At 42.3% G+C, this 25,413-nt stretch overlaps 1 protein-coding gene across 1 annotated transcript in view; it reads right to left on the reverse strand.

The window, feature by feature from the left end:
• Positions 1–9,842: 9,842 nt before the first annotated feature.
• PSMG3 (proteasome assembly chaperone 3) overlaps positions 9,843–25,413 on the reverse strand; it is a 49,708-nt gene continuing 34,137 nt past the window's right edge. The window contains exon 4 of the mRNA XM_069209922.1: positions 9,843–10,860. Within this exon, the coding sequence (XP_069066023.1) occupies positions 10,804–10,860 (57 nt within the window). The 3' untranslated portion in view covers positions 9,843–10,803. The remainder of the gene's footprint in view (positions 10,861–25,413) is intronic.

The following is a 25,413-nucleotide window of genomic DNA, read 5'->3' on the forward strand; positions in this document are numbered from 1 at the left end:
TTGACATTGCATTAGTCTGTATTCTGCCTATTGGCTTTGACATGGCATTAGCCATTACTTTCTGTATTCAGTTGAGCCGCCTATGGGCTTTGACATTGCATTAGCCATTACATTCTGTATTCTGCCTATTGGCTTTGACATGCTGTATCCAGTCTAGCCGCCTATTGGCTTTGACATTGCATGCCTATTGACTTTGACATGATGTATTCAATTTAGCTGCCTATTGACTTTGACATGCTATTAGATATTCTGCCTATTGGCTTTGACATGATATCATATATTACATTTTGTATTCAGCTTAACTGCCTATTGGCTTTGACATGATATTATACATTACACTTTGTATTCAGCTCCGCTGCCTTTTGGCTTTGACATGATATTATACATTGCATTTTGTATTCAGCTCAGCTGCCTATGGGCTTTGACATGATATAAGACATTGTATTTTGTATTCAGCTTAGATGCCTATTGGCTTTGACATGACACTAGACATTGCATTTGATATTTAGGTTAGCTGCCTATTGCCTTTAACATGACATTGCATTTGATATTTAGGTTAGCTGCCCATTGCCTTTAACGTGGAGTTCTGTATTTTTCCAAGCTGTGTTTTTGCACCAGAGAACCAAGATGTTTTGCTCTCACAGTAGACTAGACCTGATAAGAGAGAGTACATGGGCGTCGTTTCTCTTCCCTTGAGCTTGGGAACAGGAGTAGTCTTGGAGACCTGGCCAGTCTCCAAAAGGCTAGCTCAGTTTCCCAGGTCTGAGAGGAGGGGGCACACCTTTGTAACAAATGTAACAGGCTGCAGAGAGTCAGATTCGAATCTGCCGGACCTCGTGCTGGAGCTTGGCGCCAGCTGCCAGCATCCCGTGTGGGTAGATGACACTCTTTCTCGCGGCTGACAGGGGTCATCAGCTTGCAGACCTTAGAAAGATGTAGCTGTAAATAGTTCCTACACGGTGAAGTATTTGTTTTGCTTTGCATTCAATATCTTATAAATATAACCTGCTGTGTATGTTGCAAACTGATATATTTTGTTTGATTAACGCGGACTGGAAAGCTACTAATTCGTCATTCATATAACAACAATAAAAGTCTTCTTTGACCTCAGAAGTGCATTTCTGTTGTGTTATGTTAGTGCTTAGAAACTAAATAAGAGAAAAGCACTACAATTGGTACCTGGAGTCGTGGGGTCGGTCATTAAGAGGTGATTAAGAAGGGGTTTGACGAGTTAGTAGATTTCTAAGTGCACACTTTAAAAGTGTAATTGTTTTTTTTGTTGTTTGGAGAATTACAGAAATTGTTTTCTGTTTGGAGAATCACAGTAGCACGGCAGACCATGTCTGAGAATACATGTGTTGATGAACTGCCTGATGGTGCTAAGAAAAACTGTGAATTGTTTTCTGTTTGGGGAATTACAGAAGAAAATGCATGTGTAGCTAAAATGCCTGATGTTGTTTTGAGAAATAATTCCCGTTGTATATATGTAGAAAAAGTGTGTTTTGGAAGTAATGATGACAGAAAGGTCTGGATACCTTTATCTGCTTACAGAGAAATGCAGGAGAAATGTAGGAAGTTGGAACATGAAAATAGGAATTTACGTGAGCAAATTAGCCAGGATACAATAATTCAAAATAAGACTGAAAGTTATAAAAGGGCTGTTTTTGAAGAATCTTTCTTGTCCCATTCCAGTAATGAGGGGGTTAAGACAGCTCCGAGCTGCACTGAGTTTCCGTGTGAGCCAGGGTTTTTGGCAGCCAAAATGCATTCCTTAACTGATAACACGGACGAGAGAGCAAGTAAAACGAAAGATTTTAGAGCAAGAGCCGACTTTCATTAGCTTGTTTGATTTTTGGAAAAAGAATAGCCCTCATTTGAGTGAAATCCTAACACTTTTGTATATGGTCACTGTGAAAAATAATATGCAGCTGCGCGCTTGTGATTTGGCAAATGAAATAATGCAGACTTTAGGTTTCTGCGCAGTGCAAGAAGGAAATACTGATGTACATGTAAATCATGAACAAGGAAAGAAAATACTGCCCCTAGCTAGAATCATACAATGGATCTGGTACTTGCAAGACAGGGCTAGAGTACCACAGATAAAAGAGTTACCAATGAAATTGTGTGCACCATTTGAATTCGTGTCCACTGAAGATAAAAAGCATGTTTGTTTTACTAATGATTCATTGACTGAAATGTTATTTTCTGGCACAGTAGAAGGAACAGCGTTGTATAATGTGTGTCAGATTTTAAAGCAAGAGCTACGTGAGATGTGTCATTTTTACGCTGATTTTTGGTTCTTTGATAATGTTTTAGCCACATGGCTTGTACCTAATTGGTTCAATTACCTTGCAGATGTTAATGAGAAAAATGCAGAGAGAGAAGTGTTCACCCAGAATTCTGCCTTAGTGGGGATGGCTATGTGGGTGCCCCAGAAATGTGAAAAGGCCACTTACAGGTGGGCAGAGATGAGAGAGATGCCCATTCCCCTAGATTTGATAAAAACTGTGCAGCATGCACAAAAGCAATCTGTCATGCAAGCAGTCACAGAGCAGTTGGGGAGAGGAAAGTTACCAGGACAGAAATGGCAAAGTGATCAGGTTTTAGGGAGAGTGTTTGCTGCAAATTACCAAGGAAAAATCGAAATTATGCTGATACCTAGAAAAGAATCTGATTCATTCATACAAATTGGAGACAGAATGGCCCAACTTGACAAAAATGCAGTGAATGGAGGTTTGGTAAAGAAGGAGTCTGCCCCAGCCCTTCTGACAGTGCAAGAAAAGGGAAGCTGTGGCGCAGCAGATAAAAACCTCAGTGCTGATGTGTGGGCTGAAGCCCCAAGTGATCCTCCAGAACCTGCAGAAAATATAACAAAGGGCCTCAAAAACGTCCTGCTGATTATAAAACAGGGAAAGAAAGAGGAAGGGTGCAGTTTAAATGAAAAATTTTATTTGCAAGAAAAGTCATACTTGTTTCTTTTGCAGATCCGACCACGTTTCGCCACTGTCCCTGAGTGTGCTGTGTGGTCCCCCTTCCGGTGTGTGCGTGTGGGGTCGGGGAAGGGACCGAATCCCCAACCTGAACCTGGCTGAGTAAAGTGCCAGCACCATGGATCCATTTTGCGCAAACTGCGCCTTCAGTTCAAGTTCAACTTGTTTGCTGTGTTTTTTTTTTTTTTTCCCTCTCGTATGGAACTCTGACTTTTGCTTACCTTCCAGAAAACCTTTCAGGTGGACCGTGCCTCTTTACATGAGCAGAACTCATGCCACATCAAATTGCTAACACTGTTGAATTAGAGACTCATTCAGAGAAAAAAAATTATAATAATTGCCCAGTCTTTTCTATGTAGATGTATCTGATGTGAAAGGTTATGAGATCAATGTGTTAATTCACTTCTATTGCTTTACAGGGATTGCTTTGATCATTGAAATTTGATTTGCTGATAATGTTTTTTTTTTTTGTGCTGATGTTTTTTGTTTTTGGTTTGACACAAGAGATATGTGAAACAAAAATTCATTGGTCAAAGGGCGGAATGTCCTGCCATTTGATAAAGTGTTGTTTTGACCAATGACTTTGTGTTTCACCACTGCGCATATTAGTCGCTCAATGTTCACCAGTAGCACATGGTATGTTTTGTTCAGTTTAGCCGCCTATTGGCTTTGACATGGCATTAGCCATTACTTTCTGTATTCAGTTTAGCCGCCTATGGGCTTTGACATTGCATTAGTCTGTATTCTGCCTATTGGCTTTGACATGGCATTAGCCATTACTTTCTGTATTCAGTTGAGCCGCCTATGGGCTTTGACATTGCATTAGCCATTACATTCTGTATTCTGCCTATTGGCTTTGACATGCTGTATCCAGTCTAGCCGCCTATTGGCTTTGACATTGCATGCCTATTGACTTTGACATGATGTATTCAATTTAGCTGCCTATTGACTTTGACATGCTATTAGATATTCTGCCTATTGGCTTTGACATGATATCATATATTACATTTTGTATTCAGCTTAACTGCCTATTGGCTTTGACATGATATTATACATTACACTTTGTATTCAGCTCCGCTGCCTTTTGGCTTTGACATGATATTATACATTGCATTTTGTATTCAGCTCAGCTGCCTATGGGCTTTGACATGATATAAGACATTGTATTTTGTATTCAGCTTAGATGCCTATTGGCTTTGACATGACACTAGACATTGCATTTGATATTTAGGTTAGCTGCCTATTGCCTTTAACATGACATTGCATTTGATATTTAGGTTAGCTGCCCATTGCCTTTAACGTGGAGTTCTGTATTTTTCCAAGCTGTGTTTTTGCACCAGAGAACCAAGATGTTTTGCTCTCACAGTAGACTAGACCTGATAAGAGAGAGTACATGGGCGTCGTTTCTCTTCCCTTGAGCTTGGGAACAGGAGTAGTCTTGGAGACCTGGCCAGTCTCCAAAAGGCTAGCTCAGTTTCCCAGGTCTGAGAGGAGGGGGCACACCTTTGTAACGAATGTAACAGGCTGCAGAGAGTCAGATTCGAATCTGCCGGACCTCGTGCTGGAGCTTGGCGCCAGCTGCCAGCATCCCGTGTGGGTAGATGACACTCTTTCTCGCGGCTGACAGGGGTCATCAGCTTGCAGACCTTAGAAAGATGTAGCTGTAAATAGTTCCTACACGGTGAAGTATTTGTTTTGCTTTGCATTCAATATCTTATAAATATAACCTGCTGTGTATATTGCAAACTGATATATTTTGTTTGATTAACGCGGACTGGAAAGCTACTAATTCGTCATTCATATAACAACAATAAAAGTCTTCTTTGACCTCAGAAGTGCATTTCTGTTGTGTTATGTTAGTGCTTAGAAACTAAATAAGAGAAAAGCACTACACGCCTCCAACACATCTGAAAAAGAAATAGAAGCAGTTGAGTAAAATGCTAGTATCTACCAGGAGCCTTATATCCATTCTAGCTCCTGAAACATGATTTAATTTGCTAAGCTACTGATCAAGATGGACTCTCTCCTTCTGTGATCTCTGCATTTTGAGATATCCTGTGTTTGGCCGTTGTTTGTAATCCCCATTCCAGTGGTCAAGCTGAGGGTTCACCATAGTTGGGGTGAGATAAAGCCTGTCATCTTTTTTAGCGATGTCAGCTGAAACTAGGCATATCAGAAGCATTTGTGGAGCATGGGGTGAAAAACCTTTGTGGGGCCCTTCTTTGTTTTACGACCCAAAGATCAACTTGTAATTAAAGCAAGATGGATAATCGGGAAAGATAAAATATGCTATTTGACACCATCTTGTCCTTCTGCAACACAAAGAACTGGCCCAGCCTGCTTTCTAATACTTAAATGCATGTAGCTGGAAGGCAGGGCCCCGAAAGCCTGGTGCAAAGAACCTCAACTGTTCCCCTGTAATCATGGGCATGGCTAAAACATAATCTGGTTACGTTTTTTTTTTTTTACGTATACAATGTTTATTTTCAGGATACATTTCCATAAAACATTTTAAACAAATACAAAGTGAATTTAACCACGTTCCATGGATAGAATAAAAACCATGCAGAATTAGAAACATAAGCTTATTAGTTACATCACAATTCAGCCATTACTTGAAAACACTAAAGAAAAAAAACTAAGATTTGACTCACTATAAATTTGAGCATGAGTACTTGACCGAAGATGGGAGGCGGAGTGAAAGGTATTAATAGCTTTATAGTAACCATCAAGTCACCTCTTATTCTGAGGTAACACGCCTAAACCATATCCCAGGCTGCTTACTAGGGGTGGGCGTAACTCTAATTCCTTATAATTGCCCCAAAATTTGGTTAGACTATGCAGTTATGTGAGAAAAGTAATTCTGCATTCAGCAAAATTTCTTAGCACAAAAATTCTCCCTTGCGTCAAAAATGCATTTTGCGCTAAGAAATAGCTCTTAATGCAAAGGGAACATGAATAGCGAGGTGAGCAGCTGCTAATGCTCACAAAATGTGCGCTTGGGGTAGGATTTTCCTACCTTAGTTCTGCCATTTAGTGTTAGTTTCTAGTCAGAGAATGCTACTGCATGCCCAAAATGGATGCAAGGATGCATTTGGCACTAACAGAATAACGTTAAACAGTTGCGGCTCGCGTTGCGCTGAGGGGCGGGGTGGTGTACAGAGGTGGGGAAGGGGGCAATAAACATTAAATATTAAAAAAGAAAAACACTTACCTGGATTGTCACCGCCGATACAACCGCGCCGCCCCTCTGGTGCAAGTACAGGCTCCCAGCCTGCCCTAAGGCCAATTCTGATGCTGCTCTGAGCAGTGTCAGGATTGGCTGGGAGCGCCCAGCTAGGGCGCTCCCAGGCAGACTGGGAGCCTATACATGCTCTCTCCAGCCCGGCAACACAGTGCTGGGTTGGAGAGAGCCCTGGGCGCATGTGTTGTTTGGCCAGCCCGAGACGGCTGGCCAAACATACATGCACACTGAGGGGAGTGCACACTGCCCGTCAGAGCAGGTGGCCCGCCCCTTTACAAGAAAACAATAATAAACACAGTTTATTATCGTTTTCTTGTAAAGGTTTTGCAGCTGCCACTGGTGGTGGGGAGAACGACGCTCCCCCGCCATAGCATTGGAGCTGCCACTGGCATTAAATGGAACAAAACATAAACTGAGGTACGCGCAGCCACTCATACTGCCTAAATGTGCTCTTGGGGCAGGATTTTTCCTCCGATTTACTCTTAATTACACAAGCTGGCATAACTGTGTCATCAAAAACTTTGCATCAATGAGTAATGCAGAATTACCGACATTACTCTGATTACACCGGCGTAATTGAAATTCAGCCTGGGCCTACTGCTTAGCTATTGTATGTGAATCAAAGGAAATGAAACCATCTACCTTTTAGAACAATGGTGGTGCACTACCATTGTTCTAAATTGTATCTTCCCTTTATTTTAAAGGACTACACCTTGGCAGCAGCTGTTGGTCTGAGTGCACACAAAGAAGAACATACAAATAATGTTTTCTACGTTTTAGGACTTTGTGGGTTAGGTGCTCTGTAGGTTAGGTTGATCTGTAGCCTACTGATCTGTAGCCTACTGCTGCGTTTTTGGAGAGTATGAAACCACCTACCTGCCTGTATTACGGAGCAGCATTTTGAACGGCAGGTGCTGGATGTGTGTACTTTTCTCTCTTAATAAACCTTTGCATTTTCGGAAAGGTTTTTATTTCTTCTGATTTCTTCTGAATCGACGTGTTGATGTGTCAAAAAAATGACAATGTAGCTGCTCAGTGTGCTGAATTACGCGGAATACTTTGGCTTCCGCATAATTTAGCCAAGACTGCTGCCTAATTTTGTCCTCCATTACCGCATAAATCCAGAGACAATGATTTCAGCCAAACTAACACGAATGTTCAGTTTTCTGCGCCGCTCCTACAGGGGCCGCCATTCAGTTTCAGGGAAGATGGGGTGTGTGGGAACAGTCACATTGTTTATCTCAAGCGACGGCGAACAAGGTACCTCCCACGTCTGCAGTCAGAGGCGGTATTCATTCACATGCACGACCTGAAGTAACCTCGCTTAGACCCAGGCAGGTGAGCGGCTGCACATCCGTCGCTCCTGTTTGTGACACAGGCGCACTTTGTATATAGTGATTACTTTGTCACTTCGCACGCAGGCTTCACCTCCTGCAACTAATCCATTGTTTTCTCGCACAGACAGGCAATAAAAGCTGGTTCTGACTTATTGTAACATGAATAGGAAATAACCATGTTCAAACGAAGTGCTTGTTATTATTTTAGCTTCGCCCCAGCCAGACGGCAGGCACAAGCAATGCAAAGCCAATAGGTCTCTCCACTGCAAGAGCTATTGGCCTTGCCAAGGTGTTTTAACCATGTTGTACACAAGCGTGGCTGCTGCTCAGCATGGCTAAAAGTTAGTGGTATAGAGGAGAGTGGCGTCGAGTGTTGTAGGGTGGAATGTCAACCAGTGGAATAGAGTGTCGCAGAAGGGAGAGGCATAGAGTGTCATGTATTGGAGTAGTCTAGAGTGGCGTAGAGTGGACTGAGGTGTTCGGTGGCATATAGTGTTGCAGAGTCCAGTGGCATAGAGTGCAACAGCATAGAATGCAGCAGCGTAACATGCAGAGCAGTTAAATGCAGTAACATAGATTAGAGAGTTGCGTAGTAGGATGCAGTGGCGTTCAGTGCTGTGGTGAGGTGTAGAGAGGTGTAGAGTATAGTAGTGTATAGTGCAGTGGTGTACAGTAGAGTGGCATAGAGTGCAGTGGCGTAGAGTGGTGAAGAGTAGAGTATAGTGCGATAGAGTGCAGTAGCAGAGAGTGCAGTGGCATTGAATGCGGTGCTGAAGAGTACAGTGGCATAGGATGGAATGACGCAAAGTAGAGTGGCGTAGATGCACTGGCATAGAGTGCATTGGCATAAAATGTAGTGCAGAGGAGAGTGTCGTAGACTGCAGTTGTGTAGAGTGCATAGACTGCTTTGTCGTAGAGTGCAGTGGCATAGCATAGAGTAGTGTAGAGCAGAGTGCAACAGTGTTGATGACAGTGATGCAGAATAGAGCCCAGTGGCATACTGTGCAGTGGTGTATAGTGCAGTGACGCAGAGTGCTGTTGAGTAGAGTGACGTAGAGCAGAGTGGACTGGTATAGGGTGCATTGGTGTGGAATGTTGCAGAGTATAGTGACTTAGAGTGCGCAGCATAGAATATAGGGGCATACAATGGAGTTTTAGAATGAAGTTAAGTAGATTAGAGTGGTGCATAGAAGAATGGAGTAACACAGAGGTTAGTGGTGCAGAGTATAGTGGCATAGAGTGCAGAAGCATGGAATACAGTGGCGTAGAGTGCAGTGGTGAAGAGCAGAGTGACAGAGTAGACTGACAGAGTGGTGCAGAGTTGAGTGGCGTAGTGTGCAGTGGTGTAGACTATAGTGGAATAGAGTGGTGTAGATTGCAGTGATGTAGAGTAGAATGCAGTGGTGTAGAGTGTAGTAATGCAGAGTAGACAGCGGAGAGTGCAGTGTTGCAGAGTAGAGTGTATTGGTGTAGAGAGCGTGGTGTAGACTATACTGGTGCAGAGTAGAGTGCAGTGGCATAGAGTGAAACGGCATCTATTGGTATGGAGTGGCATACAGTGGGGTGGCGCAGAGTGGAGTAGAGTGGTGTAGAGGGCAGTGGCGTAGAGTAGATTGTGTCAGAGTAGAGTGAAGGTGCGTGGAGTGGAGTGGTGCAGGGTAGAGTAGAGTGACAAAGGGTAATGGCTCAAAGTGGTGTAGAGTGCAATGGCATAGAGTGCAGTGGTACAGAGTAGATTAGAGTGGCATACTGTGGACTGGCATGAAGTGCAGAGGCTACAGTGGAGTGGTACACAGTAGAGTGCATTGGCGTAGTGTATTGGCATATGGTGTAGTGGTGTAGCACGCAATGTTGCAGATGGGCGTAGAGTGGAGTTGTGTGGAGTAGAGTGGGGTGGCCTAAACTGGAGTGGTGTAGAGTACAGTGGTGTAGAGTGGCATAGAGTAGAGTGTTACAGAGTAGAGAGGCGTGGAGTGGCGTAATGTGCAGTGGCTTGATGTATAGTGGAATGGTGCAAAGTAGTGTGCACCACTCCACAGGGTGGTGTAGACTGGAATGGAGTCTGCATGGTGGAATGCACACTACCATCACAGGCAACACATTTTCAATTGAAATGACCATTACATTTGCTTAGACAATATTATTAATAAAACTATACAGCACACAAACAATAATGTGTGAAAATTGCATTATCTAATGTATTGATTTGTTTTAATCATATTAAAATATTTGTTTCCAATACACTTCAGAATTAACATAAAATGTGCTTCATTTATGCTGGGCTAATTCTGATATAATTTGAAATGCTTGCACAGATCATTTAAATGCTGTTGCGTGCTAGAAAAAGCCCTTTCCTCTACACTCAGTATCCAGGAAGACTGTCACATAAATCCTGTCACTTTGAAGTCAGAGAAAGAGAAATAAACACCAAGTTCCCTCAGAAGACAGATCCTGACATTTGACCTCTGTCTTTGAGTGCACAGCAAATGTGGCAAGATAAGAACAAGATTTAGAGGCCTGTTTACAGAATGGAGCACTCATGTAGGAATACAAGGAGATGTAGTTTGAAAAGGCTTCGATCCTTGGGAGATGTAAACTGAACCTGGACAGCGTAAAACAAATAAAGCGAGCAAACAGAAATCCAGAAAAAAGATGAAAGTACAAACCACAAGGCCAATTATAAGCAATGGGAAGAATGCATTCCTGGGAAGCTTTCCTAATGTTCACAAGATGTCTTTAGCAAACCAGACAACGTGCTGTCTGGTAGGCCTCAACGTAAAAAGTGATGAGTGCAATGTAAATGGTTAAATCAATCTTGTGCAAGTGAAATTCCCCTGGACAGCATTTCAGTCCATCAGTTTAATCAAGTTTAGGCAATGAGAATAATCATTGTAAAAACTAACAGATCTAGCTTTATTGTGCTAACCCATAAAAACACATACATCCCCAAATGCTGTTTACCTAAACAAAATGCTGTTTATTATATTAAGGGCTATCTTATTGGCCAGGATAAAATTAGCAAAGCAAGATGCATTCTGTGAAAAAACATATGCAGTGCTTAATTTGTATATAAAAAAAAAAAAACAGTTGCAGTGCCCAAGCTTTTGCTTAGATGTCCACGTCGGTGCTGTCAAATACCAGCGAGCTAAATACCAAGGCTGTGTAGGCTTGATTCCACTTCATGCCTCTTCCACTCATCACCACCTTCTGCTGCCCCTTTTTTGCGCTCTGCTTAGCACTGTTTTTCTTCTTCTTTCATGTCCTCTTTTGTGTTTTTGTCTCTCTTGCTCTAGAACAAAGTTGGATGAGGAAAAATAAGTGCTGGTGCTTAACAAAATGAGTGCCAGCGGCCCCCTGCAACCACTGGGTCAAATTAAGCACTGTACATTTGGTAGATAAAGAAATGAATGTGACAAACAGTGTGACTGAGTGTACCTTTAAGACGTGAAATAGTCCCACATGTATTCCAAATAGAGCACTCCCTGTTAGATGAAATTATATACTAAACAGCCAATAGCATGGGGTGAGAAAAAATTCTCCTCTTGTTCAAGCCAATGCACACTCTGGCATGGGCGTGCTCATCGAGACCTAGAAAGAGACCAACTATATGGAAGTCTAAGGACAATTCCAAGGGTCCGGACTACCAAGAGTAACTCCAACACGGGGTGCAAGATAGCTTTTAAGGGCATCAATTGTAGTCCCCATTACTGGGACGTCTTGGGGAAGCCGTGACAAAATGATCCTTTGTGTAGTAAAAATTCTTGCAAAGCTTCTGTGTAAAATCATACTTTGCCCCTCCCAAAAGCAGAGGCATACCCAGTAGGGGCTTCCAGCTGTATACAAAGATGAGTTTTAAAGGCCAAACTGCTGGCATTGCACAGACAAACAATACACCACCTGCATCGTACCATGGGTAAACATGCCACAGGAGGTTCAGGCAGAATAATAAATTTTTTTTAAAACAGTAGTACTTCAGCACTACCATAAATTAAAAAAGTGGGGTTATGGCTGCACCCCAGTAAAAAAAAAAAAAAAAAACACGAGTAGTGGCAGGATCCTGAAAGTAGTTCGATTTCTGTGTCACAGCCCACTCACTCCACTCCTACAGATTGCTCGGATGTTGCTCTTCAGACACATTTTGACTCATCCAATAGAAAGGGAGAGCGGCTGCAGCACAGTACATGGTGAGTCGTAGTGAGAGAATCTGAAGAACAAAGGGGTAGGAAGCCCTCGTCTGGGGAGATTTGACCGCAGAGCAGTAACTTGGATATGGAGTGTGAGTTAAAGTAACATGCTGAAATGTCCTAAAACCAGTATACAGCATAGTGTTGGGATTAGTGTGACAGAAGATTAAGCAGAAAGAGAGCTAGAGAGACACGAGATGAAGACTTGGAGAGAGAGGGACTGAGACACAGACAGACCGAGAAAGAGCGATAAAGACAGAAAGAGGCCAAGTGAGAGATTGCACTTAAAAGTTCAATGGTTCAATTTGAGACCTAGTGTAATACTGATTTGGGTGCAGCCAAACTGCACATCCAGTATTTAGCCCCATTCATATTTTGCCAGCAGGTACTTTGTGAAAAGTGAAGGGGGAAAAGCTGCCTAAAAAGAGGTGGTATTTTGTTCCTAAACTCTTATTCCATATGCTATGCTTAGGCTTTCCCTATTTCAATTTCTGTTATTTGTGGAATCGGTAGGGGTTTATCAATGTTTTCAAAAAGTTTAAAAATTAGTCATTATCGGTCTTTACTAATTTTTGCTCCGTACAAAAACACAGAGATGGTGTTTTTCCAGTGCTTATGAAGAAATTTGTTTTTATTTACTTCCTTCCATCTCTATTCATATTGTCAATTACCCCTGCCTTTGAAACTGCAATGGCAAAAATCAGCTGAATTACTATTTTCTACTTACAGTTTGAGGAATAAGTAATGCAGGTGCTTTGCGCGCTGCTATTTCAGACCAGTATCTCACAGCCCTGTTCTTTGTCTGAGGATACTAAGAAGGAACTGTGCTAATAAATGTACTATTGCTGTCTGGTCTCATCCCAGTTCTACTCTCCCTGGTCATAGGGGAGAAGCCTGCCAAGGAATTACCAGTCATACTATTCGGGACTTTGGGGACAGCAGATTGTGCGGCTCTATGAAGAAGCAGCTGAGGTCGTATAGAAACTTTGTAACCTGCAGGATGCTTTACGCCATTCGCCTACAGAGTTGGAGTTTGTTATACACTGCTAGGCTGTGTATATGGGACTGTGTGCTTATTTGAAAGCCAGCTCGAGGACATCTTAGCATCGAGGTTTGCCAGTCGTGTGGGCTGCCGTCCTGCCGGACGTGTGTGAGAACTGCACAAGGCGCTTTACCTTTGTGTTTCGTGCAGCATGCACTCGTCTGGCGCATTTTCTATCTTGGGGGGAAGTGACAAGCGAAGCCCAATCTACTTTCATTAATTGCAGTCTCAGAGGGTTGTAAAAGTGATGTGGGTAAGTGTCGAACCGCATGCCATCTCCATAACTTACAACCTTCATTTATATATGCAGGAAATAGGAATAAAACTTTAAGTTTTTGATCCTGGGCCTAAATCATGAAGGCATCCTACTTCAATGCGCATGCTCAAAACAGATCTTTGCACCTGTGTTTTCTTAAATGTCACTATTTAACAAGTACTAAGAAACACAGAGCAGTGACTTCCTTGTCATGTTTCTGAGCTTTATTGTCTAGAGATCAGAAACTAACTCATAGGTTTTCGAGTTAATGTATATGGGAGAAAAGCTGCACAGTTTCAGCAAAACAGGCATATGAACCCCTTTTGTGCCCTTGGATGGGTACTGAAGATATTCATGACAGGGCCTGTGATCCTTCTGCGTAAGGGGATATGACTCGCGTAGGCAGACTTTTCAGACCACCATGAAGTAACCCTAGGAACAGGAGAATCTCAAAATAGGGGGCGGGCGGTAACACCACATCTTTTAAATACTGCATGGGCAGAAGTACCTCCCAAAATATGACTTATAATGAACCCTTAAGTGTTAATGCACTGTGCAACAGTTAGATTTGCATCATTCTTGAAAGGAACGCAGGCAGACAAATATTATGAAAAATATTTATCCATTAGAGAATTCTGCAGAATGAGGCTTCAGAAAGTGAAAATCAGTATTGGATCAAGTAAGTGTAAAAGGGACATTGACAGGGTGTGGAGGGACAGCATTGGATGTGTGGTCACCATGAACATTCTGCTCCCGGTGCAGACCATGTCACTAGTGATAGCGTGATAAGTGCTGCAGTAACCCACTGGTATGTGCCCTTCTTTTCTTCGATACCACAAAAGCAATGCTACTCCTGTATCTCTTGTCAGTCCCATAATTCTGGGAAAGGGATCAAGACCACCCATCTCCTCACAATCCCCCACGGGGCCCCTTCATACACTTCCAAATGGATTTTAACCAGATGCCGAGGTGTGCATCCTATTACTATGTTCTAGTCATAGTTTGTATGGGTTGGCAGAAGATTATCCATTCACCGGGGCACCTGCCATCACAGTTGTATAGCGCCTACTTCGGGATCTTCAGTGACTGAGGGACAACCTTTATTTCAACAGCAGTAGGGGAGGTCTGCAAAGCTTTGAAGACAGACCAGCACTTACAGTGTGTACCACCTACACATGTAGCGCCATGCCCAAGACACCTCTTTGTTGCCACCTCAGTCGCGGTAAGTGGCCTTTTCCTAGATACCAGATCTCTTTGTAGGTGTGGCCTGCTATCTTTGCTGCTGCCTTGAGCATCTGGCTGCTGCTTGGATACACTGTTTTTCTGGAATGGGGAGTGCTTGAAATGCAAACTGTACTGAACCTGTCCTAGGGCGGAGATGCCACGCTGCCTATGTCAACAACACTTACGTGCTGCTGCTTGAGAAATACAGACAAACAATCTTTCCTCTTGCTAAATCTGCACTTATGTGCCTGTTGATGTGGGTGGGGAAATATGCCTCTGACCGGGCGCCCTTTGATTAAAAAAAATAAATAAATAAAAAAAAAAATATATATATATCTTGTCTTGACAGCAGCATAATTCTGTCTTATTGGACCTTACTGGTGAGGTGGAGCTTAAGCGCATGTGACTGTTTAGGAAGCAGGATACGCCGTTATCATGAAAACCTATATAAAACATTTTCTGATGGACTGGAAACAGTGGAGCTGTGGCAGATCATGCCAATGGAACAAGATGTACTAGAATGCTCAGTAAGATTACATAATTTCTGTTGTTCAATCAATAATGCTTATAACAAAATGTACATGAAAACCACTGAAAATGTAATGGACTTGTCCGCCAACATACACAAATTAAAACTTAGTCTTCTAAAGATACGTTTTACAAGATTCTTTAGAGTTTAAAAAAAAAAAAACATTGCCTTATAAAAACATCTCGGAAATTTGGTACAACTTTGCGTTTTAAAACTTCACACTATACATTTCACGGTTGACCTAATTATTTCCAAGCTAGATTTCTGGAAGAAGTTGTTGACACTTCTCACCCAGTTTTGGACAGTGGTATATAACATAAGACAAGTCCTCTTAGGGAATCCACATAACCTACAACAATAGCAATTAAAACATAGAGGTAATAGAATGTTTTCCAAACATTTTAATATAATGTTTAAAAAACTATAGTTTATAAACTTTTGTTTTGCCTTATGTATGGCTATAGAGCTAATGTATAGCTTATTAGTGGAGTTATCCAAACTTCTGGTCCTGTTCAACCTCACAACGTAGAAAGACAGACAGAATTGAAATTTATTGACATTGACAGGGAGAGGTAACCAGTGCAAAGTTAGCTATTAGTGATTAATCTTGAGAACTCTTTTGTCAGATTCAACCAGCGCTTACTTCTAGTTTGTGGTTGCAAGTGGAGTCCACTGACACTCTTTTTTTGTACTTGGACTTATTCTGAAGCATGGTCACTCTAACACAGAACATGAGGGAGAAAGATCAAAAAGGGGTAAAGAAGAATAAATAGAACGAGAAAAAATGTAGGGAAGAGATAAAGCAGGGATGCAAAAGAGCTTGCAAGAGCGTGATAAAGGGACAGGGAGAGTATCTTGGTGGAAAAAGAGGAGAGAGGGTGAAATAAATCATTGGTATTAGGCAATTCCAAAATTCAGCAGTTGCACCAGTGAGTCTATGAGAAAAAATGGACCCGGCACTTATTCTTTTGCAAACTAAGTGCTAGATTCAACAACCACGCTTGAGATTTTGTAACTCCAACAGCATCCCCAGAAATGAGGAGAGACATTAAGCTATGCCCTTCATAACACCCAGGGTCTGGAAAGCCATGCAGTCCCACATCATCTGGTCACCACTTCCTGATGGATCTGAAGGCCCATCTCTCCAAACAAAGCTTGCCCAATTGCGATTCTCCAGTTACTGGATACGCCCTGAACAGAATTTCCCATCATCAGAGGCATAATGCAAAATGATGGTCCCTCTGTCAGAACGTGATGCAGGCCCCTTGACTATACCATATCTCATAGATATTCATTGGCCTTTTGCTGAACGGTGGGCCTCTAAAGGGTTAGGGTTGGGCCCATTTTTTCACAGAAGCAACAAGGGCCTGTCTTACGCCCCTGCCTCCACTCTTCGTAGCTATTGGAGGTTCCCCTTGCTGACGCATTGAGCTATATGCACCCTCCTCTTCCCAACCACCATTGCTAGGCCCAAATACTCTAATGTAAACCATACTCTTGTACAGAACCCCACTGCTAGGTTCACAGCCTATATACTGCATACATACTTGAGCTCGGCCACACCGTTTCTCCCATACGCAAGCATTGAATGGGGATCAAAGAGACGTCTTCCAGGATCGTACATGAAGATGGTTTGTTGCTGCTCCTGGATACTCTGATACATCCTGAAGTAAAATGCGTTGCATCTGACTACTCTTTCACATGTTGGTTATGGACAGATCACTACTCTCAAAACACTCCGACTATACTTCTTTGATGCAATATAGGGGCTGATAGGTTAAAATGTTGCAGAGTTGCTTTTGGTTCAGTCCAGACCCCTTCACCCTTGTGCTTCGTTTCTTACTAGACCAATTCACACTTTACAGTTGATGAAAGTTTGCGCAACCGAAAGGCAACAGAACAAGCACTAGCAAAACCAATAGGTCTGGCTTTAATGTGTCAACTAAAGTAAACACATGCATTCATAAATGCTGTTTCCATGTATTGCATTAGCAAATACTGTGTATCACATTATAGTCAGTCACATTGGCTTTGTGCATGCAGGGTAAAAAAGTAACAAAAATTGCTTTCCTTATGGAATGCATATAAGAGATAAAGAATGTAATGTGACAAACAGCATGATGGCTGAATGTACTGTTCAGATGTGAATTATTCCCTCATGCATTATAATGGAATTTCTTCCTGAAAGGCAGAATTATACACCAAAGAGCTTATAGCATGAGATGAAATAGACCCCTGTGGGTTGAGCCAAAGACAACTTTATGCATATTTGAAAGAATTGCCAACAATAGCTCTTGCAGATAGCTGAGATTTCGTGCTAGTCCTAAATATTGAAGGATGAGGACCCTTCAGCAATAGGAGTAAAAAGATACACGTTGCTTCCTTGACAGATGGCAAAAATGTAAATGAGTCAAAAGGCTTCACTAGCGGAAGACCGTGGAGTCACTCCTTGGTAAAATGTGTATGTTCTATCCATGTTGCTGTCAACATTTTAGGGCTGTGAAAGACGAACTGAGGCCACTGCGTCTCTATACATGCATTTAGCGGTATTTGCATGGCCCAGGGGTTGTTGGATAGCAGGGGATATCTGAGCAACAGGTGTTAGGAATGGAATAAGGTTCAAGATCGGGTCAAGTTTTCTTACAAGAGGTAGAGGAATTTTCCGATTGAGGGTACTCTATAACATTTCTACACATTTAGCATAACAAGCCATCATCAATTCGGTATGGTAAGAACCTAAAACGTATCAGCGTCAAAAGTTTCCTATTCCAAACATACTCATTTCCCACTTCTCCAAGCCTCAAATTCATCAATCACACTTCTGTGCTTTGAATCTGAGTCCCATCTCACAGACGTGTGATCATCACAAAAACAATCCAGCTATGTTTCTGCAATCTCGCTTCCTGATGCCCTGTGGTCTGTGAAGCTTCAACTAGTTAAGAATGAGTGAATATACTACAGAGAACAGATGCAGCTAAGGTGTTTACTTGTTATTGTGCTTTATCAAAATGTCTCCCAGACTAAGTTGCTTAATTTCTTAAACAGGTATCTGTGTCAAGCTGGATCAAAGAAATCACTTAAAATGAAATACTGCTCATTCCACCACCGTCCCCTTGATCTAAGCTCATCTCAGTTAGATGTATCTGCAATCAGCTCATTGTTCTAGCTCTAAGTTACCGGGCCGGGAAGCTTCAGTGCAATTTAAATCAGCTAAGAAACCTAGGCTCTAAAACCACCATCACAAGTGGTATCTTTGCTGGTGTTCGGAGCAGGCAGCACATGGGATGGGTGAACGTGAAGAATGAACTATTATCTCACTTTAGTTTTTACCAAAGAACAGGGCATATTTGCATTGAACACTGCAAGGCTGTTCGCTCCCCCTGAAAAACTTTCCCATATGCATCGGCATACCGATAACTTCTCATCTTTATATTCAAAACTGTATATGGTGGCTTTCCCTCTACACTATCCCATTCATCCCTGACACCATCAGTCGCATTCAGTACTGACCACAACTGATGCGACATGTGCAACTCTGTGCAACCTTTAGCTTGCTGAGTTGTTGAATTGTCATGGAATATCCTTTAGATCCAAGCTATCTCTTCCTCCATCGAGAGTTCAAACACATGCTCGAAACGTCGTTGTCACATTTTCACAACTCAGTAGTCTTCCAACCTACAGTGATCCCCTCCCTACAGCACACTGTTTCCAGTCCTAGAGTTCTGTGAGTAAGTGTAATACATTCAGGGTGTTTTTTTTTTTTTTTTAATTATATCAACACACCTGAACGCGGTGAATGGTAAGTGAAAAGTTCAGGTTCGAAGACACTGTCTGTAATGACCTAGAGTCAGGTGGTCACCCTATGGCCATCCTTCTTACTTCTCTCACAACTCTGGCTTCCTATGCATTCAAATCCAATCAGTAGTCTTCATCCTTTGCAACCACTTGCCACGCTCAACAATGCACATCTGCTAGAAGAGTTTCTAAATAAAGAAATAGTGCATTCAACAGTGCATCCCCTCTTGATTCTGTGATGCTGTAACCACTAACTGTGCACCTATAAGGGCCAAATAATAATAATTATACATTTGCAGCTTGTTTATTGATTGTTCTGAATTTGAGTAAAAAACATTTAAGCTCACCATGAATACAACCATGATACTACTAGCAACAAACATTCCTTATCAAAGTGGCCCAACGTTATCCATTTCATCGATCCCACTTAAGCCACACATATTATACGGAAACACAAACCTAGCTCATTTTTTTAGGCCTGACATTAGCCAAACTTTTTTTAATTTTTCTAAAATTATATACACAAAAGTTTACATACAGGGGTTTTCAGGCAACCACTTTCTGCTATTGTGTCATTCACATTTATGTTCTGCCCACTACAGAATATAACATGGGGCGATGAGTCAGCATAATTCAGTTAGTAGCTAATGTCACTGAGTGACAGCATTCTGCTATTTCACAAGGAGCTCATCCACAAAGGAGTTCCCTTCAGGGCCAGGGACTGCTATGGCAATGCGTGCTTTTTGAGACAAAAAATATCTTTGCTTTTAGCCATTTTTTTATTGGTGCAGGCCCAGAAGCTAATACAGTTTTTAAGAAAACAGTGAGAAAGCCAAAGGGTTGGCAACCAACGCCAGACATATTAGCTATGCTGTCCAGCCTTGGGCTTTCCTTTTACTACTATAGCTTTCTGGTCCTTTAATCAGATCCAGGAGCAAATAGAAATTGTTCGCTGACAAAAATTTTTTTAAGAGTAGATATTTTCAAATGTCCTATTAAACGGAAGTGATGTTGGTTGCAGGTTGCACGCATCGTTGAGAGAGTCTTTAGCGCCCCCATAAAGGGCAGCTATCACCTGCACAGAAACATGCCTTTTTCAGCACAAATACTCTTTATTACTGCATTTGCCTGTCCTTCATGCGATTGCTTTATTGCAATTTTGTTTTTAGCTGACGTGTCCTAATTTGCACTAAAATATAGCCCCAAATACTGGTTTGTTTTTCGCATGATCACCCATACTTTCAAGCAATTTTCCCAAAATGTTGCTTAGTTGCGCAAATGCAGTTAAATGTGCACATCCCTATTCAGAAGCAGTACAACCCTTAGAACGCAATATGCAAATGGTTAGCAAGGATTGGTTGGCTGTGCTACACATGACAAGGGACTAGTTGTCAGCTAGGCTTTCCTCGGGCCAGAATTCAATTCCTGCAGCAGCCTCTTCGCTGACGTCACCCAGCAAGTGCCCTTCCTCGCTTTCAATGTCAGATCCCATCTCTGCACGTCCTTTAATGCCCCATTTTAGCTCAGACCGGATTGATATCCCACTCGTTCGCTTCAAGTATCCGTGATTTATTTGGCGCACCCTCTGCCTTGTCATTTCCATTTAGCGCTGGTGTTATTCTTCTTCTAATAAACCAGCGGCTGCCAGCAGGGTCGTTCGGGTTGTAGAGCGATAGCTTCATTTAAATAGTTCTCCTGATGGAAAAACACACGCTCTAGATGATTGTGACTGATGAGGCCTGCCAGCCACTTATGTTCGACTTCCTTTCTCTGCTGATCTTGCACATATCAGATAGACGCACCTGGAGGGCTTGGAGGGTCTCAGTGCATCCAAACTGAAGCCCACGGGGTGCGAATGGAAGCCAAGTTATAGTGCACGAAAGGGCTTATTATATGGTATTTCGTCATTGTTATGCATGGCTCTCATTGAGAGCCTCTATCTTTTATTTCTCTCTCTAAATGTTATAACTCACTGCTATGACAAAGCACCAGTTTATAACAGAATTGGTTACCTGATCCTGTGATGTCATAAAAGCCTGACAGGCCTCCCCGAGAGCCAGTCAGCCAGAAAGCACAGCTGCAGGAGGAAGGAAGGTGGTGGAGGCTGGCCAAGGTTGGCAAGTAAGGGTTGCCTTTTTGTTTTTTAATCTTTGGGACAGGGATACACAAGCGGTCATGTTACATATGGCTCCCCATTACCCCTCTCTCACTGCTTAGTAGTTAAAAGGAGTGGCAGGTGATTTAGGGGGCCATATAGAACAAAGTTATAGATGGTAGCTTACAAACTGAATTACAGGGATGTTTTTTACCTCGGGGTTCTGAGTGAAGCCATTGATAACTCAAGCTTTGCTTTCATTGTCTATTTGATGTCACACTGAACCCTCTGTTAAAAACATCGCCATAATTCACTGTTACCTACCTATAATTCTATAATCCATGCATGGCTTCTATAGGAAGCATCTCTTGTTTACACCAGATTCTAAACCTGGTAACTCGCTCCTATGTCATCACAACAGCACACAACAATGCTCAGTACCACTGTTGCGCCATCATAGATGTCTTCTAGGTCAGGCTGACAGGGCTCTTGCAAGCTTGTCAACACCGCGCTGCCTGTCTTCTTTGACTGAAAGCAGAAAACACAGCTGCAGAAGGTGGCAGGGAAGCAGTAAAAGGGGTGGGGGTTGGTTAAGGATGATATGCAAGTTAAAAAAAATGTGGGACAGGGACGAGAGACTTATCTACAACTCTAATTTCTTCCCTACTTCTGCTTATCAGATGAAAGCAGGGGCAAATGGTTTTCTTTTCAGGCCCATGCAACACAAAGTTATAGACAGGTAAAAAGTGAATTACAGGGGTGTTTTTCACCTCAGGGTCCTGCGTGACATAGACAACTTGAGCTTTGCTCTCACCGTATATTCACTGTGAGCTCCTCAGTGACAACTATTCCCATAAATCAGTGCTACCTACCTATGATTCTATATATTTTGTAATTTTTACACGCTTACCTGAACTAGCTGGATGGACTGAACTTTTGAATTTGCCCTGGGTCAAGACCACCAGAGTGTTCCAGTTGGAGGTATTGTCTTCTAAGTACTCCATTTTGATTTAATCTTTGAAAATTCATAATTTGACTTGTGTATGTTGTTTTTTGTCGTTTTGGTCTGGTTTGACTCAAATAAAAATTGGCTATTTTTCTAAACTCATGTGAAGTCCTTTTGTTTGTTTCCACTGTGTTACTGTGTGTGTGTGCACAAATACTTCCACACATGGCCTCTTTAGTTTAGCCTGACTTCTCTGTGTCAAGCTACCAGATGGTGAGCCCAGGTAAATATTTAGTGTATCTTACTTGCCCTGACTGGGATTGTGGTCCCTACTTGGACAGAGTGCAAACCTCTGCAAACTAGAGACCCGATTTCTAACAGTATCTCAAATTCTAACACTTTAAATTGATAATGTGTTCCACCAACCGCAAACAGAAGATAATACTTTCAATCCATTGATACGAGGAGACATATATATTCTTGTGGTTAAGTGTAGTTATAAACTCACCCTACATATACAATGGGATGAACTCATGCCAAAGTGACTCCCCTTCAAACAAGTTCAGTACCTTAATGTTGTGATTGGGTCTTAGGGTGCTGTCCTTGGGGTTTAGTAAATAGATGGAATACACTTCCAAGTTTGGTTGCTTGTGAAGTCACTCTTCAATTGCCACTTTAGACTGGAGTGCTGTAATTTCCTTTAGCTGCAGAGGCAAGGGGTCTTTGTTCAATTTGTGTTTGTGAGGAGGAATGTGTTGAGGGAGGTGTTTGAACTCTATGCAATAACCACTGCTCACTGTTGACATTAATCAGGCGCCAGCAGTAATGATCTAAAATTGAGGGAAGTCTCTCAGCCGTGCCCCACACCTTCTACCACCCTCTTCCAAGTAGTGTTTTTGCAATCAGGAGAATAAAGATAGTCATTGTTTTGAAGCAGACAGCACTCTGTCTTGGGTCCCTTTACTGCAGACTTTAATTGAACAATGAAAAAGTCCTCAAGACGGTCTTTGCTTTGTTGTAACTGCTGAGTTGTAGTACCTGACTTAGGCTTTGGTGTGATGAGATGTTGTTCCTCGTCATGCAGGGGGACTTCATCAGTGTTGAGCGGATAGGATTTTGTCCCCTGCACACTGAACCATCACGGAGTCTGTGATATGTGGCTTTAAATGTAAATTAAGTCCTATGGGGGCCAATAAATGATTTCCTCCAACCAAGAGGATCACTGAGTGTGCCAGTACAGGAATTTAAAAAAACGTCATCTGTTTTTTTTAACACCATCTTTATCACTGGTAAATACTGAATAATTTTCTCTGTACAAGACCGAATCACATTGAAAAAAGTAGTTCTTATCTTGCTCTGCTGAAATCATTACTCCATTTTAGAAAGGCCCACTAATCATATGACCTGCTTAGTTCGCAAATATGTAGGCAATGAGAGAGGCCATGTTTTGAAAGTTCCTTCTCATCATTTTCCATCACATAATAATCTTATGCATCAGTCATGTATTTTACCCGCTAACACTCGTCTTGTGTGGGAGTCTAGATGTTGCATTAGTTCTGGTGCAATGTTTAGTTCTTTTCTCAGATTTAGTATTGTAAACAGTTGGGATTTTTTTTTTGTGCCTTGAGGGGAGCATAATTGCATCTTCAAAAGAGATTTACCTTTTGGTTGCCTCCAATATTCTTTGTTGGCTATCTCGTAACTTTTCCCGTTAATCTTCCTATTGGTCAAGTGTGACCTGCGTCTGCTTCAATATAGATTCCCATCTGTTTAAAGTCCTGTGTCTTTTCGCCCTCAATGTCCTCCTATTGCCCCTAGACTTTTGTGGACTTTCCGGAGTCATTCCAGATTTTTGAGCCTGAAAAGACTTGAGGGTTTCTGTTAGAGTTTGAGTACTGGTTGACTCAAGATTGACTTAGGGGACTATTTGGACACGTTCAAGGCTGGCTGCGAACTACATGCTCTTCGAGAATTGATGATTTTGTTTCTCGCTCATACACAAAGGTTTGATTATGTAACCTTTCTTGCAATTGGTGTAAACCCTTGGGAAGGTGCTGAGCGTAATGCAGTTGATGCTTTTTCTGAAGCTGTTCCACCTACAGAATTCATTCTTAATGTCATGGTTTCCTCTTCTGAGGAGTAGTCAGTACATGTTATTTGAGACACAGCCTCGATACCCCTGCAATTTTGAAGTGTACTGAAGAAGTTCTTCTATTTACTCTAGGTCGGGTCTCAGATATTGCCACTATTCTCCTCCTCTGGGTCAACTACCCCAGTAGAGCTATATTAGTCACTTACCTCAGCACTGATTTCAATCACCTCACGCATCCCTTGGGTCTCTTCACTTGTATTCTTCAGGTCCATTGCGGTGTAGTGCGCCATCTATAACCATAATGCCAATGTACGGTCTTTTTGCAGTAACACTGCTGACGCAACGGTCAGTTTGACTCAGCTCGAGAAAGGCATAAATTGACCCAATGGCAATCAGACTGTGCCAGCTCAATATGGCGTTTGGGTCAGAATTGAAAGTGTTTTTGATAAGCCAGCCCTGCTTTCAGTCATTCGGATATGACCAGATATTGCTTTCAGCAGATCTTTGGTTTGGCATCAAAATGCTGTGGCAATTTTCAGTCTCTGAATAAAACTCTTAAGTATTCTCCATGCCTAGGCAGCATTGAACCACTCTTCACGAGTTGTGACTCCACTTACACACAGACCACCAAATTTGAGTTCAGAACTAGCTCGTGGGGAAAAAAAAATCATGGATGGGAGTCCAATTCCGTGTCTTGTTTGAGTGTGCTTTCCTGTGTATGAGTGCACAGGGAATGCCTTTGTAAATATACTAGCAGAAAACAAGTTGTATTTGATGGTGAGATCACAGAAGCTCCTGAAAGCCAGCCAGGGCAGATCCTCTCAAAAAGATTTACTCGACTGGACCAACTTTGTTTGAGATCAAAAACCTTCAGCAAAAGCATGCGCGAAAGAAGTGCTGAAAGCAGTCCGTGATCGTGGAAGAAACTAGAACTAGCTGTTGTAAGTGTTTAATCTGAAAGATGTTGACCTCACTGCAACTGCATAAGTCTTATACCAGCTTCTGCTGCGAGTCTAGCACTGAGCAAGCGTCATTACAATTCAGGAAAGCAGAAAGCGGCCCAGCCAAAGAAGCGCTTGTGTGGCCCAAGTTCCCTCTGTCTCAACATAAAGTAAATCACAATACTAACAATATGCCTTGGGGCGATTAAGTGTCAAGGAGTCTCTGTTTACGACACAGAAGCTTGATCTACGAAATGCAGACCTGGTAGGAAATGACAGGGGTGCAGGATTGTACAGTGTGAAGCTACGTGAACGAAAACAACTTCACAGCGGAATCAGATGATGCACACAACTGCCGGGGCAATGCATGCCACATGTAACAGGTGTTAAAAGAATCAGTTCAGGTAAACCTGGGGGAAGACTGAAGGAGACAAGCGATGGCATAGAAGGAAAAGTGCAACTTATGAATCCCCGCGTGAATCTATGCAGAATTGGTGTCCCTCTTTGGCCAAGCCTCTACAAAGACCTGAATGCATGTGGTCTTTTTCTCATAAGTGACACCCACCGTAGTGGAACATTATGTTAGAGTGGTTCAGTGTGTGGTTAAAGTGCTAGTACTAGATACTAGAGGTGGCAGAACATTTTACACTGGTGTGGGATGTGTGTACCAATTGTGACCCAACAGTTACACTGAAGAATACAAAATGCTGCCTTTGCATTGATCCACGGAGTGTGGCA

Source organism: Pleurodeles waltl, chromosome 10, assembly GCF_031143425.1.
Source record: "Pleurodeles waltl isolate 20211129_DDA chromosome 10, aPleWal1.hap1.20221129, whole genome shotgun sequence".
Taxonomy (NCBI): domain Eukaryota; kingdom Metazoa; phylum Chordata; class Amphibia; order Caudata; family Salamandridae; genus Pleurodeles; species Pleurodeles waltl.